The sequence below is a fragment of the Magallana gigas genome, chromosome 4, assembly GCF_963853765.1.
Source record: "Magallana gigas chromosome 4, xbMagGiga1.1, whole genome shotgun sequence".
In the NCBI taxonomy this organism is placed as follows: domain Eukaryota; kingdom Metazoa; phylum Mollusca; class Bivalvia; order Ostreida; family Ostreidae; genus Magallana; species Magallana gigas.
In genome coordinates, this window is record NC_088856.1 from 53,869,521 (window position 1) to 53,889,009 (window position 19,489).

Here is a 19,489-nt window from a genome sequence, read left to right on the forward strand (position 1 = left end):
ACCGGAAGTGACGACCATAAAATTCTCGTGTAATTTTTTTACAAATTTTGTTATGAATAAGAACTGAAAGTTTCATCAAAATCGGCTGAAGCACTTTTGAGAAAACGTGACAGAAAAAAAAATTCATAATAATAATAATAGAGGAAAAGAAACAAAGCAAAAACAATAAGGTCTTCCGTTTCCAACGGAAGACCTTAAAAAGGTAAACCATAATAATAAAATAAAAATAAAATCAACTATTCTACGAATATCTTCTGGCAAAGTTTTAGATGATATAAAACAAATGACGTTGAATTGATAATAGCCATTACGTCAGTAAAAATAACATTGTACTGTTTTAAATTACATACAAAATTATCTGTATAACATGGTTTAAGTACGGTGGGCTGCTTATGGAAATGAACCTTACTTTTTTATCTAGCGAAATAGATGTTCCTCCCAAAAAAATTAATGTTGAAAAAATCTGCTTCGTTCTCAATATATTTTTATCAATGTCAAGTTATATATGGTCAAAATATGAAAATTTGTATTGTAACTATCCCAAAAATCAAAAATATATTCACACATTTTCTTCAAAATAACCAACAATTTTGCCGGTATGTAATTTGTCCCTACTTATGACCTACAGCTATTGTTAACATCGCGAATGAATACAGTAACCCTGAAGGCATACAATACAAGTCATGTGCTAATATAGAGGTTTTATGTCTCATTATTTTCTGTTTTGCATACAAACACATTTTTGAAAACATATGAATATGTTCAAAATTGATGCTGTTCGAATAATCCAACCGAAAATAAAATTAGCTTAGGTAATGGAACCTTTTTATAACAATTATCACACAGTTATCACTAACAATGTCAAAATAATATTAATATAAACTGTTTTATTGTTATAGGCAGCAAATTACCGTTTACCAAAAAGTGTTCAAAACTTTTTAAACTATTTAAAAAATAAACGTTAAACCAATGATTTTATTCATTATATTAGTATCTACTATTTTCTATTCTGAGAACGAATCAAATACGATTATTGATTTTCGAAAAATATCCAGAGTATGTCGAATTAACATGAATAAACAAAGAATGAAGACAATTTAGTGGTATACACAAAATCTTGAAAAAAATTAACCTCTGATTATTTAATTATGTGTGTATCTTTAATAGCAAATTATAAGGTACATTTGAAAACCTTTTATATTACATACAAATCTATGCCGAAATCGTAAAGTTATGAGACATATTTCCTCAAGTAAATTAGGTTGTTATCTTCTTACCTACTGAATGAAGTCATTAATACATTTACATCAAATTGCATCGTTTTAGTAAGTGTATATCTAGTTTCAATACCACAATACATTATATATATTAAGATTGACAGTAACACGCAAAATGATATTCAGTCTTACAATAGAACTTTATTAGTAAGATCTTTCGCAATATTATTTGGACTGTTACGCTTTCGGCAAATGATATACTTCGTAAATTAATTCACTTATCAAAACCAACAGCTGCTTCATTACTAACGATCTAATCATTGTTTCATGGGCTATATATAAGGTCCAATATCTCATTAAAACTTCACAAAGTATTTCACAATACAAAAGCAACATGTATACTATAACATTCGCGATGCTTGCGTTCTTTTGTGCTTATTTGGCGGATAACACAATAGGCTTTAAGGTTGGAGGTCTAAGTGAACTTCAAGATGCAACCCCAAAAACCCAGCAGCTCGTAGACTCAGTGAGTATTCTTTTTTATCTTTTAATTTTAGACAAATTAGTTTCTTCAATTTCCTATGCAAAAGTGATAAGACATATGTAATTTTTTATATAACCAACAGGTGCGAGATGATATCATTGGACAGCTTCCTTTGGGATACGACAGAGAGCAGCCATTGAAGCTGAAATCTATCTCGTACAGAGAACAAATAGTTGCGGGGTTTAATTACTTTATAAAGGTAGGCAATATTATACATGGTGTATTAAAATAAAGTTATATATTTCACATCGTTAGAACATTTATATGAAAAGACATTTGATAAATATATTTTTAAATTTCTAATTGCAGAAGCAAGCTTTAAGACCTAATTTTTCTATAATTTATTGTTCATCGTTTTAGATTGAGACAGGATGGAACCGATACATTCACGTTATAATCTATGAGGACCTTCGCGGGAAGACTGTACTAACGGGCATAGAGCTACAGAAATCTCTGTCTGACCCCATTGAAGTCTTCGATACAAACGTCAATTTTGATACCACATTTTATTCACGATGATTATTCATAATTGCAATAAATCTGAACTAATATGAATTATCAAATCATTTTTGTTTTACTATTTTATGTTCAAAAAACACACACAAACGCATATTAAATTAAAAGTGAAAAAACTTTTCATTTGAAAATTAATTTTACTAACTGTACTTTTTATTCTTGTGGGCAGCAGGAGATGGATGTTTATATCAAATGTTTATTCTATGTTCATAATGGCTAAACGACTCCATTTCTTTAAATACGGCTAATTCAACGTAAGAAGCTTAATAAAAGAACTGAAGTTATTTTCACAATGGTTGATATTAACAGTAACGAAAGAAAATAAATATGAAACATTTTCAGCCAACTACTGCAAAAGGTTTTACATTTAAATCCCCGTTTCTAAAAATTTACAAAGTAAACATAAAATACAGTCGCACCTGCTGTTACGGCCACCTTTAATCAACGGCCACTCGCCACGAGCGACCAGTTTCAATCCCGTCCGTTTAGATTTCCACTATATTTTAACTCATTTAAGCGGCCACCTGTCTTACGCAATCGAAAGAAGCCAAACTTAGCTAATAATGAGTTTATGTCAAATAATTGAGTGCGTAATTTGAATTTGAAGATTTAATGAAATAATTGATTAAACCATTTTTGTGTTGTTGATATATCGATTCATACACTCATAACAGTTTTTATTATGTTAAGGAAATTGAGAACGTAGAAGTGTAAAAAAGATTTCTATAATGGTTAAAAATAGTTCCAGTAATAAATTCATTAGTTAGGAATGCTTCCTATGATCAACCACTTTATAAAATCAAATATTTTACTTATGATGTTGCTGATAAATGTCGGGAAAACATACGCATTATTTTGCTAAAATTTACATAGTTTGAGAATTGTTTGAGTATTTTCGCCTCTATTATGTTTTTAGGAAACTGGTTGTGATTCAGTGTCTTAAAGAAACTAACAGGTTGATATATACTTGATTCTGCTAAAACCAGTTTATTGATCTGTAGAAACGTGTACCATCTAAACATAATCATGGACTGCATAGTGATATATATATATATATATATATATATATATATATATATATATATATATATATATATATATATATATATATATATATATATATATATATATATATATATATATAAACACTTTTTCTATTATCTACCGATAAATGTAAATGTATATTAACAGTAGTTTAGTTATCTTTAAAAGAAACGGAGAATTAAAACATGTCTTACCAGTTTCAAGAAGAATCCAGAAATGATGCAAAAAGAGGCCTAATTTTAAAGCGAGTATATTCAACCGGAAAAATTCCGGAAAAACATAAACACTATTTATAGGTCCTTGGATAAATTTGCATATCTTTGACAAGCCAAGATATGCCGAATTATCCAAGATACCTGATGAATAAACTAAGAGAGATTGATTAGGACTAAATACTTTATTATGGTTTGGCGTTACTGGCCGCAGTGACTTTAGGCTACCAATGGGCTGCCTCACAACAATTCAAACAATACAACAATACGTGACGGCCCATCAATAGGCTCATTGCGCAGTGGGTGAGCACAAATGCACAAACGTCACAAAATATAATATTCTGTACAGTGGGTAAGTGCAAATGCACAGACATACAAATGACAAAGTTATACACAAGGTTTGTGCGAATGGGTAAACGCAAATGCACAAGTTTCAAAGTTCAAAACACATTAAAATTGTCAAAGTTCTTGTGCAGCAAGTATGTGCGCGAATGCACAAGCATGAATACACAGCATTTTAAACACATTAACAGCATTATAAACACATTATATTGACAGTAAAAAACTGTATCCTACGATAATTTGAATGATTGCACTCTTCCATTGGAGTTGGGGTGCGACGATAGCGCCACTTGCAAGGGTCATGAACGTTTGTTTATGACACTGCAACCGCCACCAATGGAGTGCGCCACTTTCCAAAAGTAACATTGGTGACGGCGGCAGGACCGCAACTCCAATGGTCACCACGAGCCAGTAGTAGTTAATTGTGATGTGGTTAGTCCGGAAGGCCAACACCGCCACAATTTAATAAATCTTGCAACGCACCTTGAATGGTATTTAGAAGGATATCATTACCCAGCTGGGACAGGTGAACTCCATCAGGGTCAAACAACGTAGGTGGTTTTTGGGAAAACTGAGGGTATTTGATGTAATGACCGCCCCTCGATGTTACAAATTTTATCGCTTCTCTATTCATTCGACCCCTTATTTCATTCATTGCTTTAACATTGTCTGAAAAGCGCCAAGCTAATCTAGGCAGGGCAGAGGACCAAACTATCGTTGTGGTAGGGAACATGTCACAAATTCGTGACAAGGTTGTGAAAAGGAGCTCCAGCAGCTCTTCAGTGGTTTTCTGGCCAACATTGTTTGCTCCGCAATGAATGATGAGAAACTCAGGACGATCTTCTAACCTTAGCAACGTTGATAGCCTAGTATTAAGGTCTTGTAGCTTCATGCCACTATATCCCTGCCATAAGACTGAAGTATTCTCGAGATTAAGATTAAGCCCCCCCCCCTGTCTTGATACTGCACTCATAGCTGCTCGTTTGATGATAGAAGATCCGACAATCCAAACTCTGACAGGACCTAGAATTATCTTGTTTATGGTTAGTAAGATAGATACTGTTGGAATGATAAGGTTACCGAATGTATGTACGAAATGCATTAGAGCGCCATCGTCCTGACCCTTGGATGACGTCACTGTGAACGCCTTGAATAGCAAGGGTTGTAGCTGCACCTATTCTAAATGAGTGGGAATTATAATTGGAGCTATCAACCCCTATTGCATTAAGACAACGCTTCAATATGGTAATAAATTGATAACGGGTCAATGGTTGACCTTCAAAATGAATAAACAATGGGCCAGATTGAGATGTGCGCATGTGTAAGTAGGCATGCATGGCGGCAAAAGGACAAGCAACACCATTTGAAGCAGGAATCTGCAAGTTTGCCCCCACACCTAATTGGTCTGTTTTTGAATGACAAATTGTCAATTGAATGTTGGTCTGCTGCATTGTTATGTCCTGAAATTGGATGATAGTTGCTGGTGTGTTGCCTTTAGACACTGTGAATTCCCCTATGCGCAAGAGGGCGTGAAATGCTAAAGTGAAAGCTGCAGTGAATAGTTTGGTTTCGTATATGGTGTTGCATACGGTTTGCAATGTTGGTATAATTTTGTTTAAGAGCTGTAATGTAATAGGCAAACGAGTGTCCTTGTGTAGTGTTGTTCTTTGCATGCCCTGAAGTAGCTTTCTTATAATAAAATGATTAGTAGGATCTACATTGTAAATTGCTTTGCTGTAAAAACTGATGGCTGCAATGTATGACTGAGCTGTGGAGTATTTGTAACCTGAAAGTGACAGGTAAGCGATAAACCTTGTAATGTGAGTGTCGAGAGGTGGCCACAGACTGGGTAGGTTATGAGACCGGCGAAATGTTTCAAATGAATTGATGCCTGCTGTGTGTGTTTGCCTAGTGTTTACAGCAACTGAAGCGTTGAACAATGATTGGATGTGACCTGTGAGAGTAATGTCTGGAATAGGGCTGGAATGGCCTGCGGATGAAGGTCTGCATAAGGTGCTGCTGCTCGAAATACTTCCCACTGTTTGCGAGATATAGAATCAGCAATAATGTTTGATTTTCCCGGAATATGTTGTGCTTTAAATTGTATGTTGTGTTTTAAAGCCATTAAGACTAACGATCTGACAAGTACCATTACTCTTGGGGACTTGGCTGACTGTTTGTTGAGAATATGTACAAGGGAAATATTATCTACATGGAGGATGACTTTTTTGTTTTGCAAACGCAATCCCCATATCATGAAGGCTAATACAATAGGTACTAATTCGAGAAAAGTTATGTCCCGCAAAATTGGCTTGTTTAACCATGAAGATGGCCAGGTAAAATGAACCCACTGACCCTGAAAGAAACTGCCGCAACCAAGGTGGCCAGAACCTGCACTATCCGTGTAAAGTTGCAAAGTATCTAGTGTAACCCATTCAGTGTCTGGGAAGTATACAACGCCGTTAAAGTTGTCTAAAAATTGTAGCCATGTGAACATGTCTTCACGGATAGGGTTCGTAATTCTGATGTGATGATAGGGAGAGGGCACCCCGGACATAACATTGTAAAATCTCCTATTGAATGCACGGCTACCTGGGATGGCTTTACTAACGAAATTGAGCTTGCCCACTAAAGATTCTAACTGGGAAAGAAGAATTTTTTTTTGTGTGACCCAATGCTGCAACAAAAGTTTAAGTTCTTGAACCTTACTAACGGGAATTTGGACCAGCATATTCACAGTGTCGATTTCTAAACCAAGAAATGTAAGCTTAGTGGTTGGCTCAATAGTTTTGTCTTGGTTCAGGGGGACCCCTATTTCTGAACAAATGTCCTGAAAAGTGTGCATGAGAGCTGAACAATTGTCTGAATTGGACTTGCCAATAAAAATAAAGTCATCCAAGTAGTGGTGAACTGTATCGAGTTGTGTTTTAAATTTGACAGCCCATTCTAAGAAAGTGGAAAAAGTTTCAAATATTTTGCATGATATTGAACACCCAAAGGGGAGGCATTTGTCGATGTAATAAGCCCCATTAATGTAAATTCCTAGAAGTTCAAAGTCCCCTGGGTAAATTGGCAGAAGACGAAAAGCATTTTTAATGTCCACCTTAGCTAATAGAGCCATAGGACCTAGTGTGCTTATGGTTTGGACCACTGTGTCAAAAGATGTATAGGTAACTGTAGTGAACTGTGGGTCTATGTGTTCATTAATACTGAAAGAGGGTGGGTAGGATAAGTGTGTTATCATACGCCATCCACCGTCAGCTTTGGGTACAACACCTATGGGAGATACATGTAAATTAGGCATGGGTGGGAGTAAGTATGGGCCAGACATTCGACCTGCCGTAACTTCACTATATATTTTTTCCAAGAGAATCTCCTCGCTGTCGGAAGCTGAACTCAAGTTTTTTGAGAAAACTGAAATGCGTGGTCCAGAGTATTGCAATTTAAAGCCATGTTTTAGACCATCCTCTAAATACCTTGCCGAGACCCTATCTGGGTATTGACTCAAATAATTGTTAATTGCGCTAATGATTATGGGAGAATACCCTAGGACCCAAATGTCTCTGGGGTTGACGAGGGTTTCCTGCCCAATGTTGGTTGGTGCGTGTTTGGTGTGCTGGTGTCTGATACCTGAATGTGGCATAAGAGTTGTTGCGGACTGGAGTGGATGCTCGAAAGGAATTATTTGCATGACCCGGGGAAGGGTTAGCACTGTTGCACAACATAGATGGATGGGTGCCATTGCATTTAAGGCATCGGTGTATGTACGGACAATGGGGCTTGTAACAGTTTGCTTTGAGATTGTAATCAAAGCACTTGTGGTGTTGGGTACTAGAAGATTTATTTGAATTGGCAGTCATGTATAATAACCAAAGCTCATTATCTATGATTCCCCAGTTCTGTGACGGGTTGTGTGCGATCCTTAGCCTAAATTGTTCATCGTACGAAACCCACCCATTAGAATTCTGTGCCCCTAATCGAACGTCGTGCATATATTTAATGAGCTGTTGCGACCTAAGTGGGTGCACTGCAGTGTAAATGCTAAAATAAATGAGAAATGCATCTGTCCATTTTTCGATAGATGTTATTCTGGTTGTGGGTTTTGGTTGTGATATGATGTTACCCTGCACATCAATTGTGAGAGTAGATGTTGCATGGGCATTAGTGGGGTCCCTTACCAATAATGTTCCCAGATTGACAAATTCGCCCTTGATGATTTTTTGCTTAATTGGTTGGTTTACATGATACCCAATGGGAACTGTAATAGAATTGATTGGTTCAGGAGTAGGCTGATGGGTTGAGGTGATAATGGAAGTTATCCCTGTATCTGTACATGTAGATGTGAGACTAGAATTGACAGGCGAAATGAGGCCGGGCATTAGAGTGGTGGATTGTTGTAATGTTGCTACAGGGGGGTTAAAGATCTCATTACCCGCCTGATCCTGGGCTTGCTGTGGTGGGGCTGCCTGTTGTAACAGTGCCGCCTGATGCTGTGGGGCTGCCTGGGGTAGTTGGACTGCCTGGGGCTGAGGGGGTGCCAGTTGAGCCTGGACATCTTGTTCATTATTGTTGGTCTGTTGGCGTTGAGCCCTGCGCCGGCCTGGCCTGCGTGCTTGTCCTGGGTCTTGAGTATCACGGGCAGCCGCCCGTTTAAGTTGTCTCTTCGGCCTTGGCATTGACCCCGTTGATCTCGTGGTATTTTAAAACAAAAGCGAAAATTGTTACCTAATTAATTTGTAAATAAATTAATGTTAATCAATTTCATAAAATTCTATTGGTATATTGGTAGCTAAGCCGAAAAAAGCAGTAAATTTAAGATGAAGCTAAAATAATGTGCGCCATTGAAGATTGCACTCGAGAGATTGTTGCATCTAAATCCATACAATCAAAGGACCTCAGTGGCCATCGAGCGGAAATCGGTGGCAGATATGCCTTTTCTCGACTTTCTAAAATTGATAGAAGTATTTGAACGACTAAATTAATCTAAAGAGTATACTTTATTACGGAGAATTAAAACATGTCTTACCAGTTTCAAGAAGAATCCAGAAATGATGCAAAAAGAGGCCTAATTTTAAAGCGAGTATATTCAACCGGAAAAATTCCGGAAAAACATAAACACTATTTATAGGTCCTTGGATAAATTTGCATATCTTTGACAAGCCAAGATATGCCGTATTATTATTACAACCAATATCATTTCGATTAATGCAGGTTTTCAAGACATAAAGATAACATTTTTTCTGATATATATTTAGGACGCATGCAAACAATTCACAAAAATTAATATTTTACGTCTACTTTCAAACCATATGTTATAAGTTTCCATATATTAATTTATTTAAAGTTTAACAGAAAAATGAGGTACATTTTTGTGATTGCTCGATCGTTTTTTAGAACTTTAAATGACGACAGTCTTGTGAAAAAATTTAATGGATATTTTTTCAACTTTTCAATTTTTTTTAACTTTGTTTGAATTTATACTTAATAGCACTAGAAATTACTTTTCTTGTGATTCAGGTTTTTCAATATTGGTATTCATATGACAGTGGCTATGTCTCGTTAAACTTCTCTTTTGTTCAGATATGATTTTAAAAAATACACAAGAATTGTAATTTTAATTGTAATTGTAAATTAATAATCACTCACAAAATATTTATAACAAATCAATTCCTAAATGGTCTAGAGTCAGTTTATGCATATCTTTTACAACACACACCATGCAATAGCATAGCATTGAAACCTCATACCACAGCATTAGAATCCCATACAATAGCACTGGAATCTCGAACCAAAGCATGAATTCTCATTTGTCAATACATATCATAGCATACCATACATGATTTTAACTTGGTTTAAATGCTTTTATTTTAAAAAAGAGTAAATGTTCAAATGGCAGATTAGTGGTAAACTTTGGCTTTTTCTAATTTTAATTCAAAATGTTTGGAACATTTCTCTAAACGGCGGTGAATTTTTGTTCAAATCTCATAGCATACCATAGCGTAGCATACCATACCATATTATCAAGCCGTTCATGTCATTTCCCCTAGTCATAGCATTAAAATCGAATATCATTGCATTATGATCTCTCAGCATATCATTAAAATTGTATGCCATAGCATGCATTGCAAAAGATATGCATGAAATGACTGTACATAAACGTTTTACTTATTTATTCATATAGATTTTTTTCTACAAAATGAACTTTTCGTAACTTTTCGCAGTTCACTGTTGATTTCAATTTGTGCTACATAATAATACGAATTCACCGATATGCTTAGAAATAAATACAGTTCAGAGATGAGAAGTAAAATGTTTCAGTAAGTTCCAGCCATGCTTTAGAACAAAGACAGCATTAAAAATGTCCTATTAATTGGGATAATATCACACACAACTGTTCTTAACTGCGACATGTTTTTCTAATGACACATCTGCAGCGCTTCCTACATGTGCTAATCTCACACAACAGATGGTCAATGGCGACAATACGTCCAAGACTCTGTATATAAGATACGTTATTTCATCGAGTCTGCACAAAGTTTTCAACATTGCTTAACAAACATGCAAACTTTCGTATTTGTTGCTGTTGCCTTGTCCGTTGTCTGTTTGGCCGAAAGCAGGAACTACGGTCTTGCTGGAGGACTGGGGAGAACCAAAAACGCCACCCCAGAAACCCAGCGACTCGTGGACTCCGTGAGTAGTACATATGGATAAAATATGAATTCGTATTCAAATCCCGACAAAGTTCTTATTTAAACCTCTTGCCCACATACAACGAACAAGGTAATTAAGAATTTACTGCTATTCCGAAGTAATTTTGAGACCCCGGTTGGCAAAACTTTAACGCATTTTATCATTGATATAATAAATATTTTTCATTGCTAATTTCATTGATGATAAATGGAATTTGAAGATGTATATATAAAATATTCAAATTTAAATATTATACAAAATTTGAAAAGAAAAAAGTTATAGACACTTTTTGTATATGACGGCAATATTGACTTTTATAACTTACGATAGTTTAAAGTACTGCCAGCTGATATTTTTGCTATATACGTATGACAAATTAGTGCTAAAATTTTGTATTTCCTATGGTTCCTTGAAAGTTCTATAAACGAGGTTTGTTGTAATATTATTGATGTAAATTCCAACTGATAGATAAAAATGAATTTCCTGTATTGTTACCGACAGGTGCGAGATGAGATCATCGGTCAGCTTCCTCTGGGCTACGACAGGTAGCAGCCCTTACAGCTTACCGCCGTGTCATACAGAGAACAGGTTGTCGCTGGAAAGAACTACTTCATCAAGGTTTTCAAACGTGTTTTATATATTTTTCTGCAAGTTGCCAGATAGATATATATTATAGATTTTTTTTTTTCAACAAATATATGATTTATAGATTAAATCAAAAGCCAAAACTCAAATTATAAAATTTCACACGTTCACTCTTTCTAGATGTATAAACTGTATAAATTAAGCTAATGATATATTAAACAAAACACCTCATCATACTCAGTACACCATTTTGTCGTCTTGCCTCATTTCCGTCCAATATATTTCAGGTTGAGACCGGATTCAACAGATACATCCATGTCAGGATCTACAAAGACCTGAGAGGTGGTGCTTCCGTCACCACTGTCCAGTTAGAGAAGACTCTCTCTGACCCTATTGAATACTTCTAAAAAAACGTGGATTAAAAATTATACCCTTGATTATCTATACCGTAAATAAAATTAGACAACTACAGTTACAGCCTCTATTTGTTTATAAGGACTTTAAGCCATAAGTGCTCTTGGTCAAACATTTATCAGCAGTTTGATTTTGACCAGTTGTTCTAGAATGTTTTTAAAATGTATTAAAAATATTGCAACTAAATAATGTGAAAACACATTTAGACGGCATATTATATAAACATTAAAACTAAAAGTCGAAGACTTCATTCAAGAAAGCAATTTATTATTTACATCTACATCTATCTATTAATTACTCGTTATCATTCTCTTTAAGACATTCAGTAAAAATAAATAAACACTGCCTGTTTGGGAGGGTAACATTTGAAATAGACAGAAACCATTGACAATATGGTTTTTGAATAGGGTCAATTTCAACTGTTACCCTTCCAAATAGGCACTATTCGTATGATTATACCGAATGTGTTAATTTTAAAGTAAACTTTACTGTGTGTATTTTTAATCATTTATTTGCATTATTTCAAACTCATAACTGACTTCTTTAGGATTGACGTGAATTCTTCGGCGAACCGTACGCACATAATTTACGGACATGTAACAATTCGTCGTAATACCCGTTGCCAAGTATTTTGCTAGCGCCGAGGGTAATAGAACGGATCACAAACTGCGTCTAAACCAATCAGATTTCAGTATTTGATATTAGAGTATCATAAAATTACATGACGTTGATTTGAAAGTACATGTACTATTTTAATTTGTCATACAAAAATGTGTGTGTGGCATATTTTAGCAAATGTAACCGGCTGGCTGGTTAATTTAATAAACTTTTATCTTATATAATCAATGCTTTTTTATCCATAGTCAAAGTATAACACTTAAAACGTAACAATTAAAATCATTAAAACCCTAAACACAAATTCTTTCATTTTTCTTTTACAAATTTGCGCGCGTGCATGAATTTTGCCTGAGAGTAATTTGTTCTTATTTATCTATTCCAGTCATTTCCATCTCAACAAATGTAGTAGTAGGTTACCCTGGGGATATATACTACAAGTCATGAATAGTAGTCTTAACGTTACATTATTTTCTAATTTGTATACAAAAACTATTATGAATCAAAGTACTGAAGAACTGACGGGAGTTGATTTTGTCGATGTTTGTTTATCTTAAAATCAATGATATGTTATTTTGAATGACAAGCACATGTAGTTTCTAATTTGTATTTGAATTACACACATTTTTATAATATGATTGTTTGGACTTTTTCGACAAGAATGTCAAGAAACCCCCAAATGAATCATGGTAAATAATATTCATAGTAAAATTAATTCAATCAAACTATGTACGTATCAGTAATACAAAATATTTCTCTAAAATTGTATGGATGCAAGCAATATTGAACTCTAGTCTCGTTCAACCAAACACTCGGCTGACACCGTAAATCTCCGACAAGCATTTACAGAGACAGCCGAGCGTCGAGTTGAACGAGACTATTAATATTGAACTCTGGCGTAGGAATACATACGACTACAAAAATATTTAAATTGTTCGTACCATTTAAAATCTGACTATTTTCAAGGTATTTATAAATAAGTTTCCTTGAAAAACAATTCTTTAGCATACATTACATCGAATTCATCAATCATTTTCAAGAACTAAGTCTTGTCAGCAGCGATGATTTGTGCTGAGGTCCAAACACTGTTTCACTTTCGGTTTGTCTAAGTGACTGCATAGGAGAGTTGATTAAAATCAACTCCCAAAAACTGCTGTTGTAAGAATAATCAACAAGTGAAAAGCTGTCAATGTGACAGCAAACCGGGATTTCTTTTATGTAAACTGTATCCATAATCCATGTCAACCCATATCCAGTGAAATGGAGTACTCTATATGCAACATTTTGCCAAAAAATGACTTAGTTCAAAAGCTAGTATTTTTTTTTCAGAAATAATCAGAAATCAAAATCCTAGCGATGTGCTCACCTATGATATAGGTAAAATTGATCTGCAAAAGAACAACTTCCTATCTTGAAAACTGTAGGAGGAGTTATCCGTACAATGAGGGTACCCTATATGCAATATTTTGCCAAAAATGACTAAGTTCAAAAGCTGGTATTTTTTCGATAGATAATCAGAAATCAAAATTCTAGCAAAATGCACACCTCTAATATGTGTACAATTGATCTGCAAAAGAACAACTTCCTATCTTGAGAACTGTGAGAGGATGTAATCCGTACAATGAAGGTACCCTATATGCAATATTTTTCCAAAAAATGACTAAGTTCAAAAGCTGGTATTTTTGCGATAAATGATCAGAAATCAAAATTCTAGCAATTTGCAACCTCTGATATATGTACAATTGATCTACAAAAGAACAACCTACTATCTTGAGAACTGTAGGAGGAGTTATCCGTACAAAGAGGGTACCCTTTTGGCAGCCGCCCGCCCGCCATTTTCACCATTTTAATAACCGGATTTTTCCGTTGGAAAACCCGGTTAAAAAGGAAAAATAAGCTTAGATCATGTGGCCACTGAATGACAGCTATCAATAACATTGCAAAATTATTTTGTATAAATTAATTTACAGTTATTGGTGAGATAGATCCACTATTCCAGCAAATGACCGTTTACCAAAAAAGTGTTAAAAGCATTAATCATATTTTCATATAAATATCAAACCTTTATTTCTAATGTGAGAATGAATATTTATTTTATTTTAAAGCACTTTTCTAGAGAATGAAATAAAAACATAGATATGAGAACACTATGAATGCATAAAACTTACATTTATACACAGTATATTGTAAATAATTTCATTATTTTATCTCTTACCAATTGATGTTTTGTCTTTCTTCAACAGCTGATAATAAAGTACATTTAGAAAAGGAGCTATCAAATTGCATAGAATGTATCGGAAAATGTAAATATATCAGTTTGATAAATTCACGTTATTATCTTTTAACATAATGGATTAACACATGAATAAATTCATATCGAGATGAATTCCTTATTGGAGCGATTTGAAAATTAGAAAAAGTTGCATTTAACGATTTAGACATGTCCAGGCTTTAAGAAACTGACTACATATACATGTACATCATTTTAATTCTGTCGTATTTTTGATAATGAAATACATTATTTATGTTAAGATTGACAATAAACGGGCAAATGAATATTCAGTTTTACGATTGAACTTTATTTGCAAAAATACCTTTTTAAGGTCAGACGACACCTTCCTTGGGCATCTTTTTTGTATCTCCTCGTAATAAAGAGTTCTAATAAAAAAATTATCATTTTTATAATGATTTTAAAATGATTGAAATTTACTTGTATATGTATATATACCTAGATGGCCGAGTGGTTAGAGCCGTGGCCGCTCTCTGCCAGGAGCGTAAGTTTTAGAGGTTGTGAGTTCAAAGCCCGGCCCAATATAATGAATTTCGCTGTGCTGTATTATTTATCTATTTTTATATCAGCAATTCGAGTGTATTTTCAAGAAGATTATATAAGAAATTGTATTTACTAGTTTTTGCAGAAATGCCTGGTAAGGTATCCTAATTTTTTGCAAGAAAGCTTGTCAAAGTTTTAGTAAAACATTAACAAATTCCTGGAAAGTGTTAAATAAAATTGAGAAACGTGTCGTCTGACCTTATGGTATTCAATGTATAATGAAGGGATACTGAACAATTTTGAATCAATTTCAAATAATTAAATATGTATTGCTAGATAACCATGAACTCACAGTACTGACAACATATAAAAAGTCGGTCATTTAGCACTTTAAACTGTTTTATGAGTTACTCTTCCCTAGATGAAATCAAGAAAAATTTTAATTTTGTCAAACCATCAGTGGTAAATGTTTCATTTTATTTCATATTTCAATAAAAAGAAAGTATTATATATATATATATATATTTATCAAGAAATTTGTAAAAATTTCAACTTACTATCTACATTATCTGAATAATGCATGCATTGTCCGTAGATTTCAATTTAAACGTCAGTTGCAATTAATTGGAAAATTATCAAAATTTTGAAAATTTCTTTGGTGGAGTATATTTAAGTGATAAAAACTTTGAAATGATATCATGGTGAAGAATATCGGACCATTCGTTTATTAGGTACAAAATGTGGTTGTAAAACTTTGAATACTTTAAACAAACTTTAAAATAATGAAAATTGATTAAAAGTTACTGGCCTTCCTAATGCCAATACGATTTTGTACTGCTTTACTTTTGATAAATGAAACACGTTGGACATTAATTTATGTATCATAAACAACAGCTGGTACATTACTAACGATTCTATCATTGTGTTCCCGCGTATTTAAACGTCCAATATCTAATTTAATCTTCGCAAAAAGTTTTCAACTTTATAAAAACAACATGTATACCATTGTTTTTGTATTCCTTGCATTCTCTTGTACTTGTTTAGCGGACAATATTAGCTTTAGATATGGAGGACTGGGTGACCCCATGGACGCTACTTCAAAAACCCAGCGACTCGTGGATTCCGTAAGTATAGGTATTTTGGGGGTTGGGGGGGGGGGGGGCGGGCTTACCAATTATTTTATTTAATTTATTGTGAGAAAGTGATAGCATAGTTATAGCTTTTATATTACCAACAGGTGCGGGATGATATCATTGATGAGCTCCCCTTGGGATACGATAGAGAGCAGTCTTTGCAGCTAAAAGCCGTCTCGTACAGAAAGCAATTAGTTTCAGGGTATAATTACTATAAAAAGGTAGGCAACACAATACAAGGTGTACTAAAACAGAGTTGTTTTTTACACAGCTTACGTGTTGTGTCTGTACCTCTAAACTAGATCGTATTTTTTTGTAGTAAGTGCCAATTAATTTGTTTTTATTTGTACTATCTTGCACACAGACCTATGTACATTAACATATATACACACACATTTAGCAATGCTTTGGCTTTTATTAAGTGCCTTCAAAAGGAATGTAACAGAATGACTGGACAAGAACAGTTAATGAATTAAGCAAATTGATTTGACCGAAGTTAATTTTAGGAAAATAGAATGTCTTTTAACCTGTTCATTTAATGAAATATGCGTGAATGAAAATTCAGAACATGGAGTTAAAATAACTAACATATTAACATATTAAAACCTTAAAACAGTAAATAACTAAAAACTATATTGTTTTCAAATCCAGATAGAATCACTGTATGTGACATACGTCTAAATATACTTAAGTAAAATGTTGTATTTTAATTTTCTTAAACTTATCTTTTAGCATTACTTTGTTGTTTTCTATATAAATTGGCATATATTTGCTACGGATATTCTCTTTAATGAATATATTTTTGTAGATCTGATTGTAGAAGCAGTTTTTAAAATATGATTTTTTTTTCAATCCATTCTTTAGATCGAGACAAGCCAGGACAGATACATCCACGTAATAATTTACGAAGACTTCCGCAGCAATACTCTACTAACAGGCATGCAGCTAGGGAAATCCCTGTCTGACCCCATTGAATATTTCAGTTTAAACGTCGATTTTGATACCTCAATATTTCGGCAATAATTATTAATACAAAAAAGTTCGATAAAAGTAAATAAATAACATTTGAAATACAAATGCAAACATATTTTTATACAGTATTACTCTTTTGGATATGCGACTTGTATTATAACTGAATAAAACTACAAATTTTAAAATTTCTCGAGATATTGGCGTTATTTTGTTATATAAAAAACGTAAAACAACTAGGATTAGTGGGTGACGGGATCTAAAAGAAACGTTTACCTAATTATAATCATTGTGAACTTATGTCTTGTACAAATGTTACAAATCTTATCTGAAAAATTATGTTATTTTATTATCAAAATATACAGTCTGATATAATAGTGTGTCCTCCATTATTGTTCTTTTTCCTATTTTCATTGTGTATATTGTATTTGTATGCTAATTTACTATTTATCTACTACTTATCTATTAATTTATAAAATGTACCTCTGACTTTTGAACTCTATATATACTGATTGACCTCAGGTACCCTTTCATGGTTTGAGAAAATAAACTGAACTGAATTGAAAATTGAATTGAAGGTGGCGGTTAAAGTTTACTATAAAACATCGTAAAATACTCAACCTAAAATGATTGCTACATTGGTTAATATTAACAGAATTGAAAGTAATAACATAAGAAAGATATGCTGACCACTTTAAAACATTTTTATACGTTTACCTGTGATGTTTTTGGTAATAAGCTAACAAATAAGTAAGAAAATATCCAAATATTTAAGCTTTAAGATTTGATCATATTCCTTTATCTTTGTACGAAATAAATGTTGATCAAATTAGTCTAAAAATGATAACGACCATGAAGCCATTTTTATTACGTACAAGGAAACATTTTAAAAATATATCTTCTCTAGCCAAGGGTTTCTGACCCGTCTCGCTCCTCATGAACTGTTAGCATATCGTGCTATCAAAAGTCGGGATTTTTTTCCTGGATTTTAATTGGGGTTTATTGAAACCATTAGACCAATCAAAAAATGCAAAACATATCTGATTTAATCGACAGTGTTTTTCGCACTGTTTATTCACTAGTGTCTCTAACACGAATAGTTCAAAACCGTTATTTTTATAGTCTTTCTGTTTGAGTCTCCATGATGCATGAATCATTCAATGGTGATATACTATATAAGAGCGCCTGATTGTGTATCAACATAGACAGGTACTCGTAGATTGAGAATTTACCTCCCCCAGTCTTGCACCCTTCGAATGAATTCGAAATATATAGAAAATTCCACATGAATACACTGTGCATTAAAACTTTCTTCCAATTTGTCGATATCAATGTCTATAGAGGCTGCCATAACTGCATCAGATACGTTATAGTACGGCATCTTTCATTATTTGACTTATTTGAAAAAAGGATAGGAGATCACATGACGAAAAAAAGTCCCGAATTTTAATAGCATGATATGCCAAGGGTTTGTGAGAAGCGGTGCGGGTCAGAAAACCTTTGGCTAGCGAAGATGGTTAAGATAATGATAATCCAAAACAAATCATTCCAAATCAAATTGTTATTAATATTGTACTAAATTAAAACAGTTTTTGATATCTCTAATTAACATTGTTTAAAATACTACCAAAAAACATCAGAACTATAGTTTGATAATTTATATGACGTCAGCAAACAAAATGTTAAGTGCCAATATTTACATTGACTTTCCTTCTCCCTATTAATTTGCATTGAATGATTTGAGTGATATTAACGCATAACACAGAAGACCTAATCACCAAATCTGGTGCGTATGAATACATTCAATCTTCCTTCAATATTTCTCGGAGAACATGACTGACTCTCCTCGTGACTTCAAACAGGACCACGGTCTAATGTAATACTTACGCTGATTGACATTTCATTGATGAAAAAAAAAATGAACAGTTAAAAGAATTCAATTGATTAATTTCAAAGTATATCAACGGTATATTTATCAAATTAAAGAATGAAAAACAATATCGTATCATTTGAATTTAAAGCGTTGTGCACTATTCTTGTCCCCGTAAATCGGCTGTTCCAATGGCTCTTCCGTAAATTGCGCATTATTTGTTAAATAAGGCAGAGGTTTTTAAAAATAATTATAATTTGCCGAAAGGGATTGAATTTTAGAAAACGTAAATATAAGTATTAAATCACTATTTTTTTAAAGATATGGGCTCATAACTGAAACGGTGAGTGCAATCAGATTTTCAAAACGCGCTAGCGCGAGTTATTCAATTTGTATGCACATGCCTTTGCAGTTATGAGACCACATCTTTCAAACAATAATGATTCAATGCTTAAATAACAGACCAAGAATTTAATAAAATCATTGATAAGGTTTTTAATTAACTCAACCACAATGGAACATCAAATATCTTGATTACAAAGGATGCTGCAAACATTTGTCAAAA

At 33.6% G+C, this 19,489-nt stretch overlaps 1 protein-coding gene, 1 long non-coding RNA gene and 2 other non-coding genes across 4 annotated transcripts; 3 read left to right on the forward strand and 1 right to left on the reverse strand.

Annotated features, from left to right (window-relative positions):
* The first annotated feature begins 1,577 nt into the window (after nucleotides 1-1,577).
* Nucleotides 1,578-2,316, forward strand: LOC105336288 (uncharacterized). The gene is made up of 3 exons (XR_010713397.1): nucleotides 1,578-1,743; nucleotides 1,844-1,960; nucleotides 2,122-2,316. It is a non-coding gene; the product is annotated as an uncharacterized protein (transcript).
* A 1,383-nt stretch (nucleotides 2,317-3,699) lies between these two features.
* On the reverse strand, nucleotides 3,700-9,048 carry LOC136274944 (uncharacterized). The gene is made up of 2 exons (XM_066082988.1): nucleotides 8,902-9,048; nucleotides 3,700-8,600 (listed from the first exon to the last, which is right to left on the reverse strand). Exon 2 carries the CDS (start codon nucleotides 8,549-8,551, stop codon nucleotides 7,400-7,402), a length of 1,152 nt encoding a protein of 383 aa, XP_065939060.1. The 5' UTR covers nucleotides 8,552-8,600; nucleotides 8,902-9,048; the 3' UTR covers nucleotides 3,700-7,399.
* A 1,381-nt stretch (nucleotides 9,049-10,429) lies between these two features.
* LOC105340652 (uncharacterized) lies at nucleotides 10,430-11,604 on the forward strand. The gene is made up of 3 exons (XR_010713398.1): nucleotides 10,430-10,565; nucleotides 11,067-11,183; nucleotides 11,438-11,604. It is a non-coding gene; the product is annotated as an uncharacterized lncRNA (long non-coding RNA).
* Nucleotides 11,605-15,928: 4,324 nt separating this feature from the next.
* LOC105336287 (uncharacterized) lies at nucleotides 15,929-17,436 on the forward strand. The gene is made up of 3 exons (XR_010713399.1): nucleotides 15,929-16,076; nucleotides 16,190-16,306; nucleotides 16,950-17,436. It is a non-coding gene; the product is annotated as an uncharacterized protein (transcript).
* Nucleotides 17,437-19,489: the final 2,053 nt, after the last annotated feature.

Excerpts from the sequence above, each read along its gene's own strand:
- LOC136274944 (XM_066082988.1), bottom strand. The coding sequence starts at position 8,551 with ATGCCAAGGCCGAAGAGACAACTTAAACGGGCGGCTGCCCGTGATACT.